Source organism: Tyto alba, unplaced genomic scaffold (assembly GCF_018691265.1).
Source record: "Tyto alba isolate M040663 unplaced genomic scaffold, T.alba_DEE_v4.0 Super-Scaffold_16, whole genome shotgun sequence".
Taxonomy (NCBI): Eukaryota; Metazoa; Chordata; class Aves; order Strigiformes; family Tytonidae; genus Tyto; species Tyto alba.
The window spans coordinates 33,101,048-33,128,025 of record NW_024881278.1 but is presented as its reverse complement, the minus strand read 5'-3'; the positions used below and the strand labels follow the sequence as shown (position 1 = coordinate 33,128,025).

Here is a 26,978-nt window from a genome sequence, read left to right as displayed (position 1 = left end):
CAGAAACAACCAACGTTTGACAACCTTCCATACACTCACAGTTATTTTATGACCAGTTTACAGTTTTTAAAGAGCAGTATCTGGAAAGACAGAACTCGGTGCCCATTTTCTTTATCAGATCACTTACAGATTTTTAAAGAAAATAATAAAGTCTATCTCTAGTGCAATCGAGATGCTGTGCTTTAAACTTCAGTTCAAAGTCATTTCAATTTATAACTGTCACTGCTTCACAGGCTACATCACAAAAGCACCAAAACTCAGCAGACTGACAGATGTGTTTCACAATATTAAATACCCTGTTAGTGCAACGTAATTTAAGTTGGTTTTGTGGGAGTTCAGGGTTTTGGGTTTTGGTTTTTGAGTGACATACAATAAACAGCACTCGACCTCAATTTCAACTTCTTACTATTAAAAGCAGTGAAATACCTACCAAAATTATAGGTGCTTGGATTAAAAAACTGTTCAGGTGGTGGATAAGATGGAGGAACTCCGTGACTTAGACTCCTTTCATGTACCAGAATATCCAAAATGAGGCTTGGAGAAGTCATACTTAGTACAGTATCCAGTGACCACAACGCAAAATAGGGGCAATCATGAAGGAATTCTTCTGGCCTTAAAGAAAACAATGCATAAGCTAAATGCCGACTTTCAAATGAATTATTTGGAGGGACATTGAAAAGAAGCTTAGAAAAATCTACCTTAGTGAATCTGGCATCTGAGCATGATACCAGCGATTAATGTCAAATACGCCCAAGTAAGTAGATGCCTTTCCCTCACCATACGTATTCACTTGCCAGCTGAAGATGGATACACTGGTCTCAGGAGATATTACTGTAAAAGACAAGACGTTGTTTCTTGTTTGTAGAAAACATGCCGTATCTAATATTTTTAAAACACCACATTCTATTTTGCTTTAATTCTGTTACATCACTCATGAAATGCAACACTGACTAAGAATAGTAAAAACAATTCACAGAGTAGCAAACATCCCTGTGACGGGTTTCAGTCATACTGCTCCTTTTTCTTGTTCAAATTGCATCAATTCTAAGCTGAATCAGAAACACAATTATCATCTCATTAAGTTTTAGATACATTAAGAGCTGAGCAAGATATTTAGCTAGATGAACACTTCAGCAAAAAAAATATGCTAGAAACACATACATTGCTTCTTTTAGAAAGCACAAATACTTATTGTATACACTTGTATCATTTAGCCAGCATTATTAATTTCCAGATTTGTCTCAATCACAGGTTTCAAGAACAGCTCCTCTCCAGCATATTCAGAATGAAAGAACACAATTATCACACAAAAAAAATACAAAAACCCCAAACCCAACAAGCAGGAAATGAGAATAAAGATTTTAATATAAACAGTAGAGATTATACTACATATAGTATAGTATACTATACTATATATGACAATGCTACACTCTATTTCCCTCAATAAGTGGAATAGTCTCTCTTCTCTGGGGAAAACGCATTCTCCAGGCGTAAAGCAAAGTATGTGGTGTATCATTTACCCTAACAGAGTAAAGAACAAGAAGACAGTTTGGCAAAACGTTTCTCTGTTCTCTGATGAATTCATCATTACAGTTGAGGGATCCTCACACACTTTACTATGTTTCCTTGTGAATTCCCGTGCCACTTCAGTTTTGACAGCCGCTGAAACTGCCTTTGAGGGTATCAATTATTTTCACAATTTGGAAGATAGATTCATTGCTAGCCTCAACCCACATCCAACAGAAGCTCATGTGTGCCGCCAAGAAGTTAACGTGAAATATTCTGAATAAAAGCTAAATAGAAACCATCAGAAAAACTATAGGTATTGCTTCATGCTTCATACTTCATAAGAAGTAGACAGAAAGAAGTTTTTGGATGCTGTTCTGTTTTTGGGGGTTTTTTTGGGGTGTGGGCCGTGGTGGTTTTTTGCTTTTAACAAGTTTTTAGACAGCACTCTCCTCAGAAACATGACACAAGTGGACTAAGACCACTTTAAGAACTTGTAGGTGCTGAAACCTCTCAGATAAAGAGAGGAAAAAATGGACAGGCAGAATCTTAATCATTTAGGTTGGAAAACACCTTTATGATCATCGAGTCCAACCGTTAACTGAGCACTGCCAAGTCCACCACTAAACAATGTCTCTAAGCGCCATGCCTAGATGTCCTTTAAGTATCTTCAGGGATGGTGACTCAACCCCTTCCCTGGGCAGCCTCTTCCAGTGCTCGACAACCCTGTTGGTGAAGAAATTTTTCCTAACATCCAACCTAAACCTCCCCTGGCACAACCTGAGGCCGCTTCCTCTGGTCCCATCACTCGTTACCTGAGAGAAGAGACCGACCCCCACCTCACCACCACCTCCTTTCGGGAAGCCGGAGAGAGCGATAAGTTCTCCCTTCAGCCTCCTTTTCTCCAGGCTAAACAAGCCCGGTTCCCTCAACCGCCCCTCCTAAGACTTGTTCTCCAGAACCCTCACCAGCTTCGGTGCCCTTCTCCGGACACGCTCCAGCACCTCAGTGCCTTCCCTGCAGTGAGGGGCCCAAAACTGAACCCGGTATTCAAGGTGTGGCCTCACCGGGGCTGAGTACCCGGGGGGACGATCCCTGCCCTGCTCCTGCTGGCCACACTATCACTGCTGCAAGCCAGGATGCTCTTGGCCACCTGGCCACACTATCACTGATGCAAGCCAGGATGCTCTTGGCCACCTGGCCACACTATCACTGATGCAAGCCAGGATGCTCTTGGCCACCTGGCCACACTATCGCTGATGCAAGCCAGGATGCTCTTGGCCACCTGGCCACACTGCTGCCTCACATTCAGCCCTCTGCCGACCAACCCCCCCCGGCTCCTTGTCCTCCAGGCACCTCCCCAGCCACTCTTCCCCAAGTCTGTAGCCTTGCGTGGGGTTGTGGTGACCCGAGCGCAGGACCCGGCACTTGGCCTGTTCCATCTCCTACAACCGGCCCCAGCCCATCCACCCGGCCTGCCCAGATCCCTCTGTAGAGCCTTCCTACCCTCGAGCGGATCAACGCTCCCGCCCAACTTGCTGTCTGCAAATTTCCTGAGGGTGCAATCGATCCCCTCGTCCAGATCACTGATAAAGTTATTAAGCACAACTGGCCCCAATACTGAGGCCTGGGGAACACCAGTTGTGATCGGCCACCAGTTGGGTGCAGATACAGACATAGGTTTGAAGAGCAAAACAAAAAAAAAAAGGAAAACAAAAGACTCAGGGCACATTTCTAAGCAATAGAGAGAATGATCTTATCGTTCCAAGAATACGGGTGGAGGAATAAAATGACTAACAAACATTATACAGATGACCCTACCATATATCTCTACAGCATGTCAACAAGAATAAAATAAAACCTAATGTTTCAATTACAAAGTCCCACAAAACCTAAGCACACAATATTTCTTTTTAAATAAGCCCAAAGGATTCATTGCTTAGATTCCAAAAACTATTTTTTTTTTAGAAGTATCAAACGTGAACATCAGAACAAACCTTCATTAACACTATCTTCTCTGTCAACATGGTTACGAAATTTTTCTACAGTCTGACAGCTGAGTAACTTGGTATTGCTGGTCTGCCCTCTCAAGGGAAAGACTCCACCCGTGAGATCCAAACTGTACCTTTCGTCACAGTATTCCAAACCCTGGGGAAAAAAATAAAAGAGGAGAGAAAATGTCATTGTGATGTAAAAACATACATTATACCTAAATATGAAAGAATGTACGTATCTGATATCACATGCATATTATATTCTGCATTTCCCATGAACGTATTTCTGATACCAATCAGAAACTACATCTGACAGGCAAGAAAATTAAGTGTCAAATCACAACAGGTTAGTTAGGCTGTAAAGTGCAAAATTTAGTATTTCCCTAGCTAAAGTTTGCTCTGAAGCATGCACAGTGCATTCTATTTTGTCAAGTAACTTCTGAAGTAACAGACACGTGCGGAGAAGAAAAACCAAAACCACCTCTTTGAAAAACTAGCATGAAGCCTAAGCAACAAATCCCATTTTTATCATAGAAGGAACAATCACTAAAACCGATTTATAATAAAAGATGTTGTCCTGAATGAGAAGTCCACCATTCCAAAAAAACGTTGCTTCAGATAAAGTACTAAAACTCCATAAGCCTTTCAGAGATTAATTTTAATGCCTATCAATTTCCTCTCTTATTCATATATGAAGAGCCAGTCCCCAACAAAGTTGGAGCAGAAGGAAAGGGAAAGAAAATATCAATTCCTGCCCGAGACAACTTCTGAAGCAAACCAGTGTGTTTTACATTTCCACTGGGGCAAGCAAATCTAAGCTGAGGAACTCCGCTGTACGGAAGATGTTAAGTAATTACTTTATTGACCAGTAAACTACAAGGACAGTTTTCAAATGAGATGCACTGATCAGACTCGGATATGAAAGCAGAGACTCTATACTCTGTCCAACCGCAGGCGTTGTGTAGGACAAAGGCCAAGATGTGCTGCATGAACACGGCTGGAGGCACTAGATTTAGCAACTCCTGAGATGGTATAAAAACGATCTTCGAAAGCATAACTTCAACATTCCATTACATTAATTACTTGAGCACAGACTTAAACCAGCCTTGAAGCTGTGGAGGCACAACTCTGATGCTTATTTATAAAACTACAGTGCCACACGGTCCAAAACTCCTATTCGTGACTTTTTACCATGATAAAAAGTCAGATCCACTGTTTCATAGCCTCAAGTCTGATTCCTGGAAAGAAAAGCACTGCTGCGGTAGACAAGTCTTTCAACCTCCTATGAAGTCTATTCAATGAACAAGGGTCAAAACTGGATCCACCTTTGTTTACTCAAACTTGGCCAGGCAATCGGGAACAACTCTTACATTTTCTTCCATGGAAGATGGACAAGAATCTTGACTCAGACAGTCATATAGGCAGAGAGCCATGTAGTACTGACCAATCTCTGACTACAGGGAGGTATTCTGAGACTGAGAGTGTCCACCATTGAGCACAGATCCCGTCTTAATGCATCTTTGGGGTTTTGAGGGGGCTTGGGAGTTGTTTTGGGCATTTTGGGGGGCAGTAGGTATCATCAGGTCTTGGTATGAAGCTACACGTGTAAGTGGCTCATCTGAAAGCAAGCTGAAGAACCCGCCTTTTCTCCCCAGAGAGTCCAGCTGTTTAGTTCTCTCTTCAGCTACCTTCTGAGATTGGTTCCTGTTTCAATCTTCCACAGCACTCAGCACAGGGAAGCAGAAACAGCGAGGAAGTAAAATATCTCAAACCCAGAGACTGGTGCCTGACACCTCGCAGAAGCCTGTGAACGTACTACTGATTGAATAGTCTGTAGAGGGTCAGGAAGTCTTACAGTAATTACACCACAGCTTTCTCAGGTCACAAGCACAACAACATTATTTTATCACTTGCTGTGCTTTTTCAAAAACAGTGCCAAACAGAATTTCTAGCGGACCCATTCTAAAAGGCTGCTGAAACACTTCAACTCTCTGAGGTGAAATCTGATGCTTCTCACATCTTCTTCAGGAAAGTAAGATGACCGAGACAAAGAACTACCGAATAGTAAAAGGTAAGATGATATGAGACAGAACAAAGTAGCCCCGAGAGGAATGGGTATAGACAACCAAGGCTTCTTCCAAAGGAGCACACAGTACAGGTAACACTGCTAAGACTCTAGCTACAAATAACCTTTAAAAGAGGGTAAAATTAAGCAGAAGTTCAAAAATGAAACTGGGGAAAGATTAAAGAATCTCTCTCCTATCAAGCTGCCAAAGGGCTCAGAGCACTGCAAGGCTTGCAGAAGTGAACTGTAAGGAAAGCCCTTTTAAAAATTAAAAAACCCAACGAAGGTGTTCTGTTCCTCTAGAGTACTGCATATTTATGTCATAAAAAAACTGAACATAAGAGATGACATCCATATTTAGAACACACTGAATCACTTGAAGATACTTCTACTTTGACACTGTAAGAGATTAAGCATTTTAAAGAAACACCACCTCCTCCAAACACCTCGCCTTTATCTAATCAAAAGCAGCACTTACAAATGAGGAAGGAGCTTTCTTATAGGTAAGGAAAAAGGTCAAACTTTAAGCTCATTCCAAAAAAATCAAAGCTCACAGTCCCTACAAAAACAGAGTATCACGACACAGGAATCACTCCTATATCGTTTTCCATACCCACTGAGAATATACAAGAGAAGGTATCAAAACAGGAGGTAAGAATTGCTCTAAATTAAGATTCCTTTCCCCTCAAGAAGATTCTGGAAGAGTTCCAAGCATACTGCTGAGTAGAAACATACACTATACAGATGTATCTTACGTCTGTCAGTTATCTGAGATATAATGATACCTCATCTATGTTTTAAACACATCAAATTTGGAGCCAGGTCTAAAACTTTATCTACACCCTTTTCACCAAATCATACCGCTGTTTGATGTATTTACGTATTTGTCTGGCTTTAAGAGTAGCTTTCGTAGGTAACCCAGCCAAACAGTAGAAAGAATTATCTTTACTGCTGCTAAGTTTCAGGATCGACACTTAACACACACAGAACGTGCACTTCACTTGAGGCCCAGCTGACAAAGCTCCAAGGAAAACAAGAATAGAAACCCAAAGATCAGAAAGGAATAAAGCTCTATGACAGTATTTTAAGAAAGGGAGACAGACAAGCTTACTCAAGCCTGTGGCTTGGTTAAACAAAGCTATGCAAAGCCCTGTCCTCTCTTCCTACGTGCCACTGATTTGGTGTTTCAATTAAGAAGAATTTTATTTGGAAAAGCTGCTGCCTCTTCAGGAGTTGCATTTATATGGGCTCTTTGCAGACAAACCTAGTTGGAACACACGACACTGCAGTGTGAAGTTGTATGACTTGTTCTCAAGAAGTAGGGACAAAAGCCGTGCCCAAGACTCAGCAAAACTTTTTTTTTTTAAGTCAGCTCTGAATTTTGATGGCAACTATTAGCTCGGCCAACTCAGTTGTTACTCACACAGAGGAAATTACTGTTTTCAGCTTTTGACATACATGCACGTCTTACCTCATACATGACCTGTCCTGATGCCAAGCGTTTTCTCTCACCAAATGCTAACTGCAACAGATGTAAACTCACAACATCACCTTCACTGAAAAAGGTACAAATTATGAAATTTGATTACAAAGCTGCTTTATAGTCCTCATTCTCACCTTATTAGATCTAGACCGAAGCTTTCTTAATAGCATGCTCTTGCTGAAAAGAAAAACCCACTGCCCAAAACATGATAACTGGTCACATTTAGTGGCTAAAACACAAAGGAGGAAATGCTGGCACAGCTTCAGGGACAAATGCTAACTATGCAATCTGAAAGCTTTAATATGCTGGATGGACTAACACTTGTTGAAAATCCTTCTTCACCGTGAAGTGTTCTCGATCAAAACTGCTTTACAGTCAAACCCAAAAAGATTGCCACACTCTGAAAGCTGAGCTGATTAAGTAGCTTGCTGATGCTGAAAGAGAGAGGTTTTTCTCCTCTTCCCTCACCGCCAAACTTCCCGTCCCTCTCCTGCACACGCTGCACCCTTCCACATTCTGATCTGGTTCATTAGCCTGGCAGGGAACCATCGACTCCTCTGCTCAACAGTGAGCGTTTTGTGCCAGGTGAGCTGAAGAGGCTCGTGAAGGCTCCGGGGACAGCTGAAGCTGGCACAAGGTGACGGGCAATACTGTCACCTCCCTCCTTCTGGGGCAGCAGGCTGCGGTATCGGCACGCTTAGTGTTCCAGGTCTGCAGCCTCAACTACTTTCAATGGTAGTTTAATACCACGGTGCAAATATCAAAGAAATCATGAAACAGTCATCAAGAAACAAAGAAAGCATTCAGGAATGCAAGCACAAAAATACAGCCGCTGTTGCTTTGCCTCCTTTCAGGAAGCAGGAACTGGTAGGTCCCTCTTCACTTCTGCTAAATCCTGACAAAGTTGCATTATAAGCTTAACACCTTCCCTACCAGACAGAATCATCTGCACAGCTAAACAAACAACAGAAATATACACATATCAACTGTATGTGGACAAATATTAAAAAAAACAAAAAACAAACTAAATAATCAGTGGCTTATAGTAAGTTGTTATTCACCTTTCTTGGGTAGACTGAACTGCCCACAAGTAGCAACAATTGCGAGGATCATTCTCAGGCTCTTGAAAAGTGACAGCATAGACAGGAATCCTTCCTCCTTCAAGCTGAGAGTGGTGCCTACAGGTTTAAATAAATGAAAAAGAAAAAAATAAAATAAAATAAAAATGTGATCCTACTGGCCCTAACTGTTTGTATAAGGCTAGAAGCATCTCCTGAGAAAAGAGCACCTTCTGTCCTTATCCTCAAAGTACAGAGGTCATACTTCCATCTCAAACAAGTGAGTCAAGGAAGAGATTATTTTTATACAAGCATCAAAGGGTGAGGAAATTACTGTCCATCCAATGGAACAGCCTGGGTTTATGCCCTCCTCTGCCTGCGAGGGAGGAACAAAAATGATTACTGCAGCTGCCAGGCAAATGAATGCTCTGGCTGCTGAACCCTACTTCAATATTGAACTTAAAATGCACATATCTTCTGAACAAATGTAAACCAGCACCAAACAGAAGTAGTTCCTCATTTCTTTACCTGGACTATACAAAGCATTTTTCTTCCAGACTTCTGAACCTTATTTGTACCTTCACAATCTCTTCTTGCCACCTAATTATTCCTCCACTGTCTATTTAGGCATCCAACCGTTTCTATATAGTAACTGCAGATTAACTGAAATGAATCCCTACCCGAATTTGGACAAATATTTCAAGTGAAAATGCTCTCTGGCAGATTTAAAATCATCTCTGAATTTTTCTTTTTCTTGTAAGTTCACATGTCCCTTATTCTCATCTCCAAGCGTTCCATGCAAACTCTCATTCACGTGCATTGCTGCCTCGGAATGGGTCACTCCCCTGTTTCGGTCTAGGCTGACATGTAAGAAAGAATATATTTTCAGGCACAGACCAGCTATTGATTCTTCATGTCTCACTGGTATCATCCTGGACACTTTAAAGAATATTATCACCAAAATCACACTAGTAACATAATTAAGCCTTTCAAGGTATGCCCTCATTGCAGTAACTGCTTCTGAAAAAGCATTTCTAAGATCTGTTTCATCTACATACACGAATTTCCTGGTTTCACCAAATGCCACCAATAGAAGAAACTGTCTTATAAAAATCAGCTCTGTCACGTCCTAACTGCTTGCCATAACCCAAAGAAGCACGCTTTCCACAATTCCCCAATCCACAGGCACAGTAAGGAAAACAATCCCAGTCCACTGGGGAGAAGGCGGTCTGCTTGGTCCTTGTGTCACTTCACAGTTCTGTCAGAAAAGGATTTCTAAACATTCCAAGATTATATGCAAAATGTCATTCCCTGAAAGAGTTCTCTTTAAATTAGCGTCCTTCCATAAGCAAAACACTGAGACCCATGCACCTCCAGGCACGGTCAAGTGTAAAGGCCTACTTACTCCCTCTTCAACGTTTTCATGTTCCATAGTGACAGGTAGCCATCTGAAAAACCCACAACGAGCTGATTGCTTCTGCTTATGTAGCTGAGGGTTGATACTGCTGTTCCTGAAGGATTTTGTAATTGAAAACAGAGATGTCTCCCTTCTCTGGTCACAGTTTCTCTTCTCTGTGGAACTTCCGCAGGAATTCTACTGACAACTTCCAGATCTACATACAAAGAACCACGCAAGGAATGAATGTGTTATGCCATTTACAGTGCATTTTCAACACTGACGTGACAACACGTACAACCTAATTCTACCAGCCCAGGCAAAATACTCATTTATGCAATGTTTCTTTTGCTACTGCTGTTTTCTATCTATGTTCTTTGAATCAGAACTCTCTGATCAGACAGGTATTCTCCCTCATATGTCAAAACCAGATAAAAGCGTAACCTTCAGAGACAAATTCTGCTTGGACTCTGTAAATCGGGAGTTTGGGTTTCATGATGAAGCTATCTGAAGTGCCATCAACTCCCAAAGCCACTGCTGTAATAGCTGAAACAGCATACGCCATCTGAATAGACCAGCTGGAGATCTCATTCACCCACATGCCTGATTTTTGGAAAGTCGGATTTGTTTCAAAAAAATCAAGCCTAAAATCTGTCCCAAGTCAATTAAGGGAAGCAGAACAACGTTCCCAAGAAATAGGGCACCTCCGGCACAACTTCCTGTCAGGCAGCTGATGGTGAAATCCCTACAGCTCACTGGCAAGAATCACAGGGACATAGGGATCGTGGTGGGAGGGGGGGCGTTTACAACATTAGCAGGGGGATTAGGCCACTCTCATTTTTAATCAGGTCAGGACTACGTGATGTCAAACTGCCATTTGTAATCAGCAGTCATCAGTGTCTGCACACTAGTATCTGCAAAGTGGCATGCATAGTGTTTATTTAAAAAACACAGGGTTTCTTCCTTTTAAATTCGAGTTTAAAACCTGCAAAGCTTACCCGATGCTTCTATTTCATTCTGGCTGCAGGATAAATCATCCAAGCAAAGGTCAATTAGAAGTAGATGGCCAACATCTGTAGCCACTGCTGCCACGCCAAAGAGCCATCGCAGGCTCGGATGTAGGTGTCGAGTGCTCACGCTGGCGCCTCCGTGATTAGTTATGGGCTCTACAGCAGTTACCTACAGGGAAACTGCAAGTTAGTATTTAAGCTGTTTGACGAGGAAACAGAAATCATTCAAAGGCGAAGCCACAAGTAGCACATCAGAAACAAGAAGATAAATACAGGACCATTGGACTTAAAACATTGTTTTCAATTATATTAAGGACACACAAAAAAAAAAAAAAAAGCCTTCTACAAACATCTGGTATTGCTTTCTATTCACTAGATCTCCCACACTTTTTAAAGTGAATTAACTTCCGCTTACATAGCTTATTACAGCTTACCAATTTCCCTTTGCTACTTGGAAATAATTAAGTCTAAGAAAACACATAAAATCAGGTGTATGCAAAAAGCTTGATCGTAATTAAGGGACTGAAGGAAGACAGACAAAACTAAATCGCCTTCTCCCACCGCTCACAGCCCATCGGCACTGGGATACAGTCTATGCCTTCTCTGCCAAACAGGTATTACAATAAATCGTGGCTGTACGTCACACAAGGCAGCGGTCCAGTTGCATGGCAGACATACCATTTCCACGGGAATGAAACATTTTTACACAGTGCTCAAGGGAAATACTGGCTTAGTAAAATTTACGGTCCTCCACACGTAGAATAAAGGTAACAACTAGACAACCGAATACGTTTTCCACGCTTAAAACAATGGCAAAGAGAACAGCAGCTTGTGAGATAAAGAGTTAACTCCAATCTAAGGAAGGAGCCCCTGCTGCTCTTTAAGAGGCTAATATTATTGCAAGGTGAAGACAGACCTTGCAGCACCTGCAACACATCCCAGGACAAAACCGACTGACATAGCAGAGGTACAAGCACACAGAGTCCTGCACTACAGTGACACAACAAAAGAACAGAGGCCTTCTTACAAAAAGCAACAGAAGGAAAACAGGAAGCTCTACAGCAACAACAAAATCTTACATGATAATAAAACAGAGAACTGAGCATCACGGGGGAGTCCATTTTTTGATGCATATTTTTTTCCATCCCCAGAGGTGGGTAAAAACAAACATACATTTAAGCCCCAAAGCTTTCTCCTCACCCATATCAAGCCCTTGCTGTGACTACACAGCCTGGTAATCGACTACAGAATTTAACTTCCATCCCGGCCACAAGAATTCTACTCTTAGAACTACCTAGAAGAATTTAGGCAACTTTCTTTTGTTTTGGATTTTCTCTAAATCAAATTAAATTTTCAACCTTCTTTGCTGCTCAAAGGACTATCAAAAGTGTTTTGATTATTCAAACTCTAGCTGCTCCAAGTCTTGGAGAATGTTATGAGGAAAGCAGAAATACTCTATCTACCTTGTTGCAGAATTAGCCAAAGTTCAAGTGTTGCTTGTAAATGCTTTTTCTTCTAAGACTTTTTTTTCATTGTGCAACTGGCTCCAAAGGAATCTCTTCCATTTTTGCATACTGTCTTCCAGAAAGGTTTCCCAGTTTTAACACTTCAATTTGCCATGCTGAAGCTCCTGAAACTGCCTATTTTTCTACTGTGCTATGCACTGGCTTTTCATATTCCCCTTGACTACTGCCAGCTCATTCTGGGAACGAACAAAGAAAACTTCTCAGCTCACTGAATCTGAATGTTAACCTTCTGCCTCCTACAGACCAGGAACATTTGTGAAAATACCACCCAATAGTTCTGAAACATACAACCATTATAAACCAATTTAATATAATTAATACCTTAAATTCAGATTTGCTTTTACAAGAATACCATTCAAATAACACTCCATTAACACTCTGAGTTTTCTGCTGTGCTTCACATGTATATGCAGAGGGCAATGAGAGATGCTCACAAACACACACAAAATTACGCCAATATTCTGTCGAAGCTTGAGAGTCTGTTTCTTTAAATCATTCCTCAACTCCCTGAGTGACTACACATCTACTCTTACGCTAGAAGGCAGTCATACAGTCACTATAAATACCCTGTATTAACACACTAATGGCTTCACAGCTTGGACCACAGTTACTCTAAGTTAGTGTTAAACGCTACAGCTTCGCTGTCTACAGAAGTTATACCCACATGGAAAACAGTCTAGAAATTAAGGTGCTCATTAAAGCCTTAAACCAGTAACAACTGTTAGTACTGTGGAAAGTGATGTTAAGAATAGATCTGCATTTTGCGTTTAAAGATCATCAGTGTGAAAACCAGAGAAACATTCCAGCAGATTTAAAACGCGTATGACATAATGCATAATTTGGAAGTATGAGTTACAGAATATATTCAACACCTATGGACTGTGGCCAAGTACAAGTTTGATCTACTTGGTTTTGTTTACCTTTACTCCCACACTCACAGCTTCAAAGTTAGCAGTCCAACTAGCAATACCTCTGTCCTGTCTATGCTCATCTAACTCATCTAGTAGCAAAAAGATAGGAAGCAAAATGAAAGCAACAGACCAAAGATGCTTGTAATCCAGAGCATTTACCGTGTAAGAGCAAATATTCAAATAAGCTTTGGCTTTATTCCAAAATCCACAATCTTCATCACACAACAGCCAACTTCTCCCCCAGAAGGTTTCTTCGTATCTTCTCCTGAACCATTTCTTTGTGGTATAGAAAAACTCCCTAATACAACTGAGAACTACATTCGATCTCAAGTCACTTCTGTAGACACAGATTCGGTAGGTGACATGGTCCTTAACCTTTCTTTCTCCCATTCCCAGTTTACTTAGATGTAAGAAATAAAATTAAAAAAAAGCAATGTCATCTTCCACAAATATAATTTGCTTACTGATTATATGCTTATGTCAGCCCACAACATGCCCTTCCATCTAAAACTCCAGGATTTCTCAAGATAACAGGCAAACTAACACAGTGGACCAGCAACCCAACTCCTATCTTTTGAAATTACCGCAATACAAATGCTTACTATTAGTAATCACACTGTAGCATTACAAACAAACAAGCAAAATGCCACCCCTATTCTAGCAAGTCAAGTCAAATCACCTTATAGAAAGCTGAGTAATGAAGTAGTATTTATTTGTTGCAGATTCTAGGAGGATAAAAACAGAACGCATCTTGATGTTCAATTAACTTACGCTGATTCTTGTTTGCATTAAGACAGTAAGACTAGGGGTCATCACATCATTTGAGCTCAGGCATTATAAAGACAGAAAAAATTAGTAACATCATAACCGTGTGTCCCTTCCACACAAACACAATATTCAATAATCAGAGATTCAAGGACAGTCAATCTTTCAACAGTCTGTCAGATAACTCACTAAAGGCTCTTTTTTCTATCCTAAGTCAACAGAAGGAATCTATTCTGCTCTGAAGTCACCTGCTTGCTAGTCTGGGACTCTGAGTCTGCACAACTATGGATGTCTGAGATATTTTAAAGACAGCATTCCTGACAGAAATAAACCATTCAGGAAATGTATGCTGCACAGACTATAAAGAGTGGGTTTTTTCCCTTCTCACTCTGGCCAAAAAAGCACCGTTTTCAATGCCTTTTTGTGGAAGCGGAGAATTAGGTAACTATGTGCTCTACAATAAAACCAGAAAAACTCGATTTACTATCAGTCAACTCAAAAGATAATAGTACCATTAAGCCCAGGATCAAGGCTGTCTTGACTGGATACTCTGAAGTGACAGAATGCTAACACAATACAGAAAAAATACCTCCTACAAAAAGATGCTCCAAAGCTTTTCCTGAAACAGGATCATGCAGCACCTAACAACAAAAAAAGCTTTGTTTTGCTGATTAAAAAGCACGTACCCTTCCTGGAAGAACCACGGCTTTAACCACTCTTGATATTCCAAGGTCGTACAGACACAGAACACTCCCCTCTGCTTCTTCCAACCCAACCAGCAGCCCAGTTCTCTTCTGCCAGGAGAACTCCTTTACCACACGAACAGTGGGAGGTTGTTCATTTACTCCACCAAAACGGTACGCAGAGAGCCGCTCTCCTGTCACAGAGCTCACTACCTCCAATTGAGGACCACATGCCAGCCATGCCAGGCCATTTCTCCCTGGAAGAGAAAAGAAAGATGACTTAAGCAAATTTAAAACAGAAAATTGAAAACTGCCGAGAAGTCACAGCCACTGCCCCTTTCCTTCAATAAAAGTACCTAGCAGAAGACCACCAACATGCCTGATTCTGGTCAAGTATTTAAAGTCACCCATTGAAATCCTCAAGGAACGTATCTTAACATTAACACCTCCATTATTTTGCATTTGTACTTGTCAGCCCTGCACTGAAGAATTCTGATCGTTTGGGATATAGATTACAAGATATCGATCTATAGTGTTTATACCGGATTCAGCTTGGTTTTGCTTGTATCCACTAAATACATAGGGGAATACAAGTCATAAAGCATACTTTAAATAAACCAATTCATTTCTAGTGTATTCATTTTACTTGACACATGTCTACTTTGGGCAGGGATTTGGACTTCAGCAAGAATTTATCTTAAAATGGGCACCGCATGAGTAAATTTTAAACTTTTACATGTGCTGAGCACCGGAACAATTTAACACGAGGTGTTTCACTGAACTGCCTCAAACTCAAAGGAAGCAGTAACTCAACCACTGCCCTTCCAGTCAGGCAGATGGACTCCAACTGGTCTTAACAGAAGCCCAGACATCCAGACAGGCACCCAGCTCTACTTTCAGATCACCTAGAAAGTCAACGACCTAACGTGCTCAGCCACTTTCAGCAACTCTCACTGGGTACTCATCTGCACCCTATCAGATACTTTGGACATATGGCTGCAGCGCCTAACAGTCTTCTCCCCCTCCTTCTGTTTTTATTCACGCTAGAAAAGTAAAACCAGAGGGGTTTGCCTCTGTAACATTTCTGCATGTGATGATATGGCGGTCATAGTTTGAGCTCTTACAACTCAATACGGCCCCAAACAACACTATTACTTTCCTGAAAACTGCCTTTTACTGAATTAGAAATTGAGGAGGGCTCACCGACCCAGCAATGCTTAAGGAACTTGTTTTGATGGCACAAGACTGGTGCAGGTTGCTGCAGTTTCAAAGTTGAACTAAACTAGCATTTTAATATGATCACGTTTAATTGTTAAAACATCCTTTTTGTTCTCTCCAAACCCAATGCATCTTATCAGCGCCAACCTGACACAGTTGATACGGTGCCCCTATGCTTCAGGTAACCTCCAGGCAATAACATCTTTACACCAAGACCAAATTTAAAGGAAAATGCTCACCTCCAGAAAACTTCCCGCTCAGCACAGAATCTAGGGTTGTGTCATCTTCCCCAAGTGCCTGAACAGTCACCTCGGGAAACTGCAGCAGACTGCTCGTTACCTGAGCTGCTAGGTCTCGCATTCTTCACTGTAAATAATGAAAAAAATGCAAAACTAGGCTCATGTCAGACATAAATATTCTTGAGATTGACACAAATTTCATCGGGATGCAGTGAATCATCTCCTATACATTGCCTGTAGTTCCTTTCCTTAAAAAAGTGGTACTCGGGACAGTTTTCAATCTCACAGCAGAGCAAAACGAGAATCCTTTCACTTTTCTGATGCCTATGGGATCACAAACAAAAAGCAACACAGACGTATGGACAAGATAAACAACAGGAAAAAACCCAATACACTGAGTTCACGTCTACTCACACAGGTTAATAAGATGCGAGCTAAGAAAAATCGTATTTTAAAAAGCTTCTCAGTAAGTGGTAGAAGTATCCATTTGTCCTTTCCCTTCATGTCATACTTTACTATTTCTTCTCCATTGCCTTCCAGTAGATGTCATGCATCATTTATGTCTTGTTCACTTTTTGTGTGTTCATTTTGAACATTAAGGAATCCTGAGTTCTTAACTACTTTCATTCACAAATTCTTCCAGAAAACGTACTGCTGATATTTTCACATTGCAAGCAATACAGACTTCCACAGTTCATCATTTAGAAAGTAGTTTTCCATACACTTACGATGGAAACAGAACACAGCACTATAAAACACTGATATTTTCCTTTACCGAGATCCTCATACTCCTTATTCCAATCCCTTCTTTCCTATTGCCTGCCCTCATCACACCCCTGCAGTCTACTATAAAAATTTCCAGGCCCTTCAGATGGTGTCCACACTCCTACAGGTGCTCCACAAAGAGTTCATATTTCAGTATGTCAAAATACAAGTTCTGGTGGGAAAACCTGAAAGCTGAAGTGATTGCCAAGGTTAAATAGGTGGCTAAATAAGTGATATTTCCATGTGTATGGAATACAAACTACTTCAGTTACTATGTTCTCTGGGTTATTGAAAAAGCCACTGTAAGAAAGATTATGCCCTAAAGCCTGGGCACTGGAATCCAGTATATGTCAAGTTCCAAGTGGGACAACTTGTTTGCTGCAGTTTCATTGCATTTGCTTTTTGGTACTTGATGTCGTTTCAAAGTGACAGCGGGACAGCCTTTTGCACTGCACCCAGGGGCTCCAGAGAAGAAAAAGCCCCACAACTTGACCAGCAGTCTGGCCTAGCTTAACTGTAATCATTTAATGAATACGTCTTGTGAGTAACCCACAATACCACATACTAGGACAGATGTACTGGGTTGGTGAATAACACCTTTTAAATGCTTCAGTTTGTGCCCAGTGCCCCCGGTCCCGTCACTGGGCACCCCTGGGAAGTGCCTGGCTCTGTTGTCTTTACCCGCTCCCTTCAGGTGTTCTGGGCACTGATGGGATCCCCCCGAGCCTTCTCTCCTCCAGGCTGAACAGCCCCAGTTTTCTCAGTGTTCCCTCGCAGGAGAGGTGCTCCAGTTCTTTCATCATCTTAGTCGCCCTTTGCTGGACTCTTTCCAGTATGCCCATGTCTCCCTTGTACTGGGGAGCCCAGACCTGGGCACAGCTCTCCAGGTGTGGCCTCACCAGTGCTGATTAGAGGAAGGATCACCTCCCTCCACTCCCTGGCAAAGCTCCTCCTCGTGCAGCCCAGGACACCACCAGCCTTCTCTGCACAGGGGCCACTGCTGGCTCATGGTCAGCTTGGTGCCCAGCAGGCTCTCAGGGTCTTTTCTGCCAAGCCTCTTTCCAGCTGGGCAGCCCCCAGCACATACTGGTGCGTGGGGATGTTCCTCCCCAAGTGCAGGACTTTGCATTTCCCCTCGTTGAACTGCCTGAGGTTCCCATCAGCCCATTTCTCCAGCCTGTCAAAGTCCCTCTGGACGGCAGCGTCACCCACCAGCTTATCACTTCTCTTCCCAGTTTTGTATCATCGGCCAGCTTGCTGAGGGTACACTCTGCCTCATCATCCCGATCATTAATGAAATCATTGACCAATCTACTCCCCCTAGGCAAAGCAATCTATTTTAACATATTCAGTCGCTTAATCCTCTTTTAAGGGAGAAGTCTGGATATAACAACATATATTAAGGAATTTCAGAAAACAGCACAAATTTACAAAACGAGCATATACAATTGTAGTGGATGAAAAAAAATAAAAACGTTCTTCTAAACAAACACAGAGATCTCTGACTGGTAAGCACTTTGTGACTATTAATACAATGTCTCACAGTAATAGCAAAACAGTTCTATGAAAAAGAGTGAACAAATATCTTGCAGTAGGGCAGGTAACAGCATTCAAGAAAACTTCTCAACTGCATGCTCTCCATGAGTGCCCTTGTCTTTGCCACTGCCTACCTGGGCAGGCCAAGAGCACAGAACTTTGCGTGGCCAAATCGGAAACCAAATTTTAAGATACTCTACTGCAGAGATTTGAGTTTAAAAAGAAACCACTCATCACCCCAAACTCACCACCAATACAGAAAGGATTCTTCTCTGGTGGAAAGCTCACACCTTAACACAGTGTAGTCCAGTCTACAGTACACATCAAATACACTTATCAGTCCAATAGCACCAGTAAGAACCATCACATAGGTAACACTCCAACACCTGGACCGTTCGTGTAATTTCCAATTTAATCATGCTGCAGTTTCTCAACTGCATCTAAAAGCACATGAAAATGCCAGAGCATCAGGCATGCCCAGGTTTCCGCTAGTAAGCCAGTGGGCATTTTAAAGATTTTGTTCCTAAACATCTGGCTTGGCAGCATGGAACTAGGAAGATAAAATCCATAATAAATTATGAACAGTACACATAGTGATCTGGTTATTAGGATGTTTTACTTGCATCATTCTGCTTGGTTAAACCAGGGATTACTGGCAAATGAAACAGTGGGAAAATAGTTAGATAGAGCTGGGTTAAAGGCATGAAGCCTCTCCTTTAAGAGATATATCCAACACTAACTGCACTTCTGCTCTCTTTGAAAACAATGACTGCACTCACATTCCAATTTCTGCCCGCTAGAAATCAGATCAGTGTAAATGACCACGGGCTTACCCCCCACGTTCAGGAGTAAACCAGAATCCAACCCCCCCAGCTGTATCCTATAGCAAAGAGGTCTGTGTACAAGTCGCCAAAATTACCATTCTTCTTCACCCTAGGTAATTCCGACTTCCAAGCATCGTGAACTATTTCCAAAGAAAGGAACATGTCACAAGTCATAGACTCATGACAGATTTGGGATTTAAAAGCGCCAGAGGAAAAAAAAAAAAAAAGAAAAAAAATATTGAGAAATTACATGTCCAAGCAGAATCACCTACAGCCAAGTCCAAGTTCCGGGATGTCAGTTTTGACTGGCGGTAGTACACGAAAATCAGTTTCAAAAACCAACAATGTTATGATGTTACTGAAGAAAAAGCGAAAACTGTGGTCAGTTGCAGCTGAAGATACGATTTCACAAGGAATATTGACTTCACTGCCACCAAAAGAGAGGCCTTGCTGCTACCTCCCGTCTCTCCATCTGCTCCTGTGGCTTACCTTGCACAGACTTACACACTTTTTAGAGCACTTTATGAGCCAAGTTAACTCCCTAGGCAGACAGGGAACTAACCCAGGAAAGCAGACTGTTTTCCATCACGTTAGAAAGTTAAACTGGCTTGCAGAGAGAAATGGCAAGCATAAAAGTGGCCACAAGGAAGGAGGCAGGACAATGCTTTGGGCAGAAGGAGGGGGAATTCATCCGTCTCCATTTCGTGGCAGTAAGCCGTGATGCTACCTCATAGACGTGTGAAACTACAAACTCAGTTTGCAAGGAGAGCTAAAAAGCTCTTTATTTTTAGAAAGGACACTACCCAAGAAACAGTCAACTTTTAACTCCTTCTTGCACATAGAGACTCGCTGTCTCACTGAGAACGGCTGCAGCTGGCAGGCATCATTCTCTCATTCAGCCAGATGCGGCAGCTAAAGGGATTTCAGGGAAGTGTTACTTGGTGATCAGAGAATGGACAACGTTGTGTGACACTATTCAGATCACATTTTCCAAGGAAACAGGACAAAGAGTGGGAAGAAGCCAAAGAAGAAATGGAAGAAAACCTAAGTTCTTTCGAGAAAAACAGTATCTACTTTGTTGAATAACAGGTAAAGATGACAATTACAGTATTTTTTGAATTATTCTTAATAACCGGTTCAACTATATTTTCCCCAGAAAAAAACAGGAAGCAACTCACAAGCACTGGAGGACCAGCAGATGGAAAAGATTCTCTCTGCACCTTAGTAGTCAGGTTCAGTGAAACTGCACTTTGCCATATTTTACTCCTGCAGAAAGAGGATGTAGTGAGCGAGTTAGCATGTGATTTAGCGAGTACCACTGGGTTACGTCTTTCCCACTTAGGCAGAAAAACTCCCTCTGGTGTTTTAGGCAAAAACCCTACAATTAATCCAAACTTGACGTTTTAGTCTAAAAGGCCACGAACATATCGGAGACGGTCTGTCTCAGAATTCTACCATCAGGCTTATTTCACTCGAGTGCAGCCCACAGATTCTCCTGCAGAGTTTGTGCGGATGCTCCGTAAGCACAAATCTACAGCAGAAGGTGAGAAGGAAAGAGTTTCAGCTCTCTATCCTGACAACCCCCAGCAGAGAAGATCCCGGAGCTGATGCAGACCATGGCTTTGTTTTCCCTTTAGATGAAAAAAACAAGCCAAACCAACACAGATCAGAACCTGACACTAGAGCCAGGTTACCCAGCTACCTCCTACGGCTACTCTCTGGCAAAACTACACTTTCATTCAAGAGGTGCAGCCCCTGTCTAACGTGGCAAAGCTAGCCAAACCTCCTGACGTCCGTTCTGAAATGATGCTCTTTTTTTAACGTTGCTTGGTGTAGCTGGACACACTTTTACAAACAGCAACCTGACAAGCTGAGCTGCGGAAACATTTGCAACACGCGCAACAGGCGCAGGTTTTTGGTGACTCTCTCCTCCCAGGTGGAATATGCTCTCCACCACGCAAGGAAAACTGCCACGCCAGCAAAGCCTTACAACCACTGCTGCTCTAAAACTACACCCGACAGCTTGCTAGGCAGGAGACACGACATTCATGGAAGACCGATTAAGTCCATTTCACTACCTTAAAAAAGCAAACCCCAGGCAAATCAGTGCAAGAAAAGGAGTTGATGCCATAAGAGATTGAGGAAGTGACCCCAGCAGAACAGGATACAGTGCTCTGTGCCCAAACACAGGGGACAGCTGCCAGCTGAGACCCATACAAGCATCCAGAGTGATGGGTCAAAGAAGGAGCTTCAGCCACCACGTTTAGGCACACATTCCAAAGGCGGTCTGGCATTCCCGACGGGATTAAGTTCCTAAATTTCCCATCATTTTGCCAAACATGATCAGAAAGCCGTTATTAGCCCTGAAAGACTGACACCATGCTTCTTCCTATTGGCAGAAGCTCCAGACCCGGAATCACAGATTACTAAAGTAGAAATCCAGCGCTTTTGTTTAAGTCAGCAACTTTGCTGCGTGCTTCACGCTTCATCCCAAAACCAAGACCCCCCCCCACAACGCGATTCCCGGAAAGCTCTGCTCTCCCGTTAAACCCAGCCCTCTTCCCGCCGCACTACGCAGAGAGCGAATTTCCCGCCTCCTCCTGGAGAACGACACCGAAAGGAGGGAGGTGGGGAAGAAAAGGAAAATTAGAGAAGGGGGGGGGGGAAATATCTCCAGAAGCAACCGGAGGAGCGCGACGCCGGGGCGTGAGGCGGCCGGGCAAGAAGGGGAGGCTCCCGGTGGCAGCCGCCACATCTCCCACGCCCCCCCCCCCCCGGACTCTCCCGGCCGCGGAGCCTCGCACGCCGCCGCCCCCCCATGTGCGCTGCCCAGGCCGCGCCGCCGGCGGGCCCCCCCCCCCCCCCACCGGCCTCTCCCGCCGCGGGCCGGGCCACACGTGGCGGGGAACAGCTCCGCAGCCCAGGGGGTCACTTACATAAGGGGCCGGGCGACGGGCGGCCGGGCCCGCCCAGGGCCCCCGCTGCGGCAGCGGCGCCGGCCTAGCCGCCTCGGGAGCGCCCGGTACCTGCTGGTACGGGAAGGAAGGAAGGAAGGGGAGGAAGGAAGGAAGGAAGCAGGGAAGGAAGGAAGGCGGGCGGGCGAGGCTCGCCACCGCCCCCTCCCCGCGCTGCTCCCTGCCGCCCGCTCGCCCCGGCCCCAGCCCGTTTCCCCCCCCCCCGTACGTGCCGATGAGAGCGGCAGCATCTCCCGCGGCGGCTGCCGGTGGCCGCAGCCGGGGCCCTGCGCAACCCCGCTCCCCTCCCCCCCCCCCGCGCGCGGCACCCACCTCGCTCGCTCGCTCACCCGCCGCGCGGGGCGGGCGGGGGGGGGAGTGGGGGGGGGTGGGGGGGGCGGGTTGGGATGGGGTGGGGTTGAGAGGGGCGGGGGAATTAGAGTTCTCGCGAGAACCGCCGCCGCGGGGATTTTCAAATCCGCGGGACACGGCCCCGGGCGGTAGCCGCCTCCGGACTACGTGTCCCAGCGTCCAGCGCGGCCAACCCTCCCCCCCCCCGCCCCGCAGCCTTCCGGGGCGGCCCGGCTTCGCGCGGGGCACGCCGGGAACTGTAGTCTGTCACCGTAGAACTGTCACCCTGTGGGGCAGGTTCTGGCCTCCCGTCCTGACAAGAGGGAACCCGCCATGGCGGGGAGATGGCCAGCCCTGTCAGTGCGTGTCCTCTCATCCAAGGGCCGCCTGTCCCCTTACGCCAGCCCTGCCTACGCGTGTCCCTCTGATCGCAGGGGCCACCGGTCCTTGGGCCACTCGATTGCTGCTGAAAACGGGTTTCAGAGGAGCTCGGCCCTGCCCAGGCCCGAGGCCCCGCTGGCAGAGGGGCAGCGTCCCTCGCCGCTTGGCTGTGCTCCAGGTGAGCTTAGCCTGGAAATCAAATGCCTCACTAGGAGTTTACAGGCTTGGTTTGTGTTTTTTTTTTTTTTACACCTCATTACAGACTCAGCAACAACTACAATCATGGCAGTGTCCGTTGAAACTCAGGAGAAGATGCAACCACGTTTAAGTGAAGCTTAAGCCTGGTACCAGTGTGCAAGGTGTCTGTAAAGGCAGTGGTTCTTTATTAACATCCTTCAGCAGCCTGAACGGGGTTTATGCCAGGAGTATTTGCTGGTAAAATATGCTAAGTGCCAAAGAGAATGAGGGCTTTGTACATTTTGTTAATAAACTGGTTTCCAGGCATGCTTGATTCCTGGTCTCTAGTTTATTGCAGTTGTTCTTACTTGACTGCAGACATCTAAATAGTAAGGAAACGGAAACATAGCTAGACTTCAATGAAATAAAACTGGCAATTAGAAATACTTGAAATAGTTTAGCTCTAGACATTAGATAAAATTTTAGACTAAAAGAATACCACTATGGCAGCATAAATAAGCATTTCTTTACAAATAGAAACCATGGCTGTCGGACACATTGACCACTGAAGAGAGAGCAGCTGGAGGTACTTACCTGTATAAAACTATTCTTTACACCTGTCACGATGATAGTTCTTTGTGTCAATTTGCCAAGCAGAGTTCTGACCTTCTTTCCATTTGACACAAGGTACATGTTTTTCATGACACAAGGTACATGTCACCGTCACCTTGGCAAGATACTTACCCTTTCAGGTTTTGTCTCTTGGAGATAGAACATCAGCAGCGTTAGGAGAGAGAAGTGTCACTGTACTTGTGAATTGCGGATTGTTGCATCATAGTTCATGACTTTGGATGTTCTGGATGTTGTTTCATTTAGGATGAGGTGGTGATAACAGCCTGATGTATCTCTTGTGCAAAACTGTTCATGTGCAGAGAATGAGCAAAGTCCCACTTTCTTGTCCTGAGCAAGAATTAGACGACAGAAGATATTTCCAACCCCCATTCCACCTAACAATTGCCGCTAGGACCCCAACTTTTTCTCCAGGTAGCAAAGAACTATGCATTTTGCTCTTTTTTACCATGTTTATTCAAATCACCATCAACATGCAGAGGACAGTTTTCAATCAGGCTGCACATGCCTGGTCAGAATTTAGTATTCCTTTGATCTCAGCTACCAAAAGAGCTCAATTTCTTTTATACTTATCTTAAACAGGAGAAATCCATTAGCCATCCCAGCTTCAACAGAGCATAATGCAGTGACTAACACACTTAAATGGCAGCGACCTAATTTCTTTTATGTGAGTATTTTGCTGTTGTCACAAGTTAAGTAAAGCTCACTGAACTTACGGTAGTGCCTGCAGCATAATTTCATTCCTCAGTTTAAACTAAGGAAATAAGTCTTCTGTATTCAACTTCAAAAATAAAAGGAGAGAATTTTGGTCTTTGGCATTTTAACAGAATTTTCACTTTCATGTTATTTTTTTCTCCAACCCACATAGTATCCTTCACAAAGAGATTCATTGCACATCACATTTGAGATAATTTTCATTATAATTTACAAATTGCCCAGAAAATACCAGAGCTATTCTCACTCCAGCAGTTTAATACCTACCTTTTCTCTCACACTCCCACGTGTATGTCCTAAAATACCCTACAGATGGTCAGTGTGAAAATCAGAATACAAGCAAGTTCTTGCATTCCAGAACTCTTCGGCACATCCATAATGACCTTAACTGATCTTGGAGCAAAGCAGCTAAACTTTGAGATGAATGTTTAAACCCCCAACACATTAATACATACTCAAAAATCTTTATGAAAAAAAAAAAAAAAAAGCCAATGCAGAAAATAACACTAAGTGATCCTACTTGAGATTCCCATATTCTCTTTCAGAACAGTAGTTTCCTATACGCAAGGGCTAATCTGTTGCCCATCACAGCAAGGACTCCCTGTTAGAATTTCTTTAAGGGCACAGATTTATTAAAGACAAAATTCAGAAGAAAAAACCCTCAATACAGTCTGTGCAAACCATTGTAAGGCACGTGATTCAAAGATGACTAGCAGACACCCACCTCTTTCTGCACCTCCTTTCCCAGGGGAGGAAGCCCCAGCCAATACCCCAAACTTGTCTGACAGCTGCTTGTCTTCTGTCACAGTCCCTCTGGATTTTAAAGGGTTAGGCTATTTAGCTGCTCTTTTTCTTATTTTGAATAAGAAAGCACATGTAAAAAGCCAACGCAGTTAACATAAAATTAAGGTTACACCATTAGTCACTGAAAGGAGAGAAAGTACGAAGTGAAAAGTTCAAGTCTAATGCTACCCTTTTGAGTGTATGTACTGTAATGTGGTCAAAACACTCTTTGACTTTAAAGCGGGCATTTTCAGATCTTAATAAACAAATCTTCAGTGCTTCTAAGAAGTGGCAGGATCATCGAAGGAGTGACAAATACGTAGGATTTCTCCCCGCCCTATTAACATCACGTACTATCTCTAACTTACAGCTGTGCCGCTTAAGGTTGAGTCCACTGTTCTTTATATTATTCTGCAAATGCTGATCATGACTCAGTGGCTGCTGTTGCCATTTTAGATCTGTTCATTTGTAGGAGATAAGCCCACCGGTCATGGACAAGGAGCCCACCATGCCGGGCAATGAAATCGCATGGGACAGCCTGGCTCCTGACCTGACGGGGGAGGTCGTGCACACCGGAGGGATCGGCCAGACAGTATTTGCCTGTGTGAAAGGAACCTAACCCCTGTCAGGTATTTCTTGCGAGGAAAAGAGGAGTTTTGAAGGTGCATTGGTTGTGCAGCTGTGCGCAGGCAGCTCCTCCCAGATGGGCTGGGCAGGCTGACACCCACGGGGCTGCCTGCGAGAACGTAGTGAGCGGGTGCTAACGCCGGCTGAGGGGTGATGGCAGGGCTGACTGTTCCACGTGAGAGGCTGTGCCCGAGACAGGCAGAGCCGGGGGGTGGACTACGGAAGGTCTCGAAAGTGAGGACAAGTGGCTCTCATCTGACGTGACAGAGAGAAGGGAGCTAGGGGAGAAATGCGAAGATAGCCACGACGGCACCGGAGGACCAGCTGGAGCCATGTCCTTTGCTGAGGCATTTCGAGTGACTCTCTGCAGGACAGGGCTGCATTTACTAAGGGCAGGACAAGCGCTTCGGCAGTCAGCGCGAGTCAAAGTGGGAACAGCTTGGATGAGAGCCTGTATGGCTGGAGGTAGAAAGGCTTTGTGTCAGGAATTATTTACAGAACAAGCCTTGCAAGGCTCAGACGTGTCCTGGATAAGGACACAGGAAGAGGTCTGGAGCAAAGGTGTCCCCCCAGCTGTAGGCGCACGTGAACATCAGCCTAAACAGCAACTGAGGAGCAGAATGGTGACGCGGTCGGGTTTAGCCAAGCTGGAGCTTGAACTGACTTCGAGGCTTATCTGAGCAAGCATCAGAGAGGCTGACAAGGCTATGTTTGGAAATTTAGGCCTGCGATTCATCTTGCCCTAAGTGCCTACGGTGCAGTCACCAGCATTAGCAGCAGAGCCACTCAGCTGGCCTTGCTGTTTAGGTAGGGGAAGGAAACAAGGTTTTCCTGGGTGCCATTCATCTGACCTGCTTTAGATACCTCCTGTAGGATTAGCTGTAAGGGGAGTCTTAGACGGCGCTGCAGGTGGAAGCACCTACACCTTACCCTTTTATTTTCGGTGGGGTTGATCTCACCTTGGGAGACCGATCTGAATAGAGCACTGGATCTTTAATGTGATCAGCAGCTGAATTTATGTTTGGGATTACCCAGAGATAAGGCATAGAAGAGGGAGAGGACAAGGACAGAGCTTTATATCACCTGCGCTGGAGTCTGGCAAGTGAGATAAAGAGGAACTTCCAAAAAGTTCCTCTGTGTGAATGTGTATGTGTGTGTATGTCTGTGTATGTGTACATATGTCGGGGGGGAGGTGGTTTGTAAACATTAACAGATGCATTTATGGAAATGATAAAGAGCCAGAGAAGGGAGAGCAATTAAAGAGATAAAATGAGACAATTAAGGAGATGAGAGAAAGTGGGACCAGGAGCAAGCAGAGGAGCAAGAGGACAAAAACAAGGGAGAGACCTCTGTGTCTGTGGCACCAGCAAAGAACTGGAGAG

General features: G+C 43.9%; 1 protein-coding gene across 4 annotated transcripts in view; it reads right to left on the bottom strand.

Annotated features, from left to right (window-relative positions):
• The window catches only part of LOC104356809 (protein ELYS), a 50,223-nt gene extending 27,885 nt beyond the window's left edge, over positions 1-22,338 (bottom strand). For 2 of the 4 annotated variants that reach the window (XM_042789549.1, XM_042789552.1), the window contains exons 1-11: positions 21,916-22,053; positions 20,158-20,245; positions 15,855-15,981; positions 14,401-14,654; positions 10,501-10,681; positions 9,512-9,719; positions 8,110-8,226; positions 7,037-7,121; positions 3,504-3,654; positions 699-831; positions 431-612 (exon numbers count right to left, since the gene is read on the bottom strand). In XM_042789549.1, the coding sequence (XP_042645483.1) occupies positions 431-612; positions 699-831; positions 3,504-3,654; positions 7,037-7,121; positions 8,110-8,226; positions 9,512-9,719; positions 10,501-10,681; positions 14,401-14,654; positions 15,855-15,975 (1,432 nt within the window). In that variant the 5' untranslated portion in view covers positions 15,976-15,981; positions 20,158-20,245; positions 21,916-22,053. Of the gene's footprint in view, positions 1-430; positions 613-698; positions 832-3,503; positions 3,655-7,036; positions 7,122-8,109; positions 8,227-9,511; positions 9,720-10,500; positions 10,682-14,400; positions 14,655-15,854; positions 15,982-20,157; positions 20,246-21,915; positions 22,054-22,266 lie in introns of those variants that run through there. The other 2 variants (XM_042789550.1, XM_042789551.1) reach the window with 2 other exon arrangements.
• Positions 22,339-26,978: the final 4,640 nt, after the last annotated feature.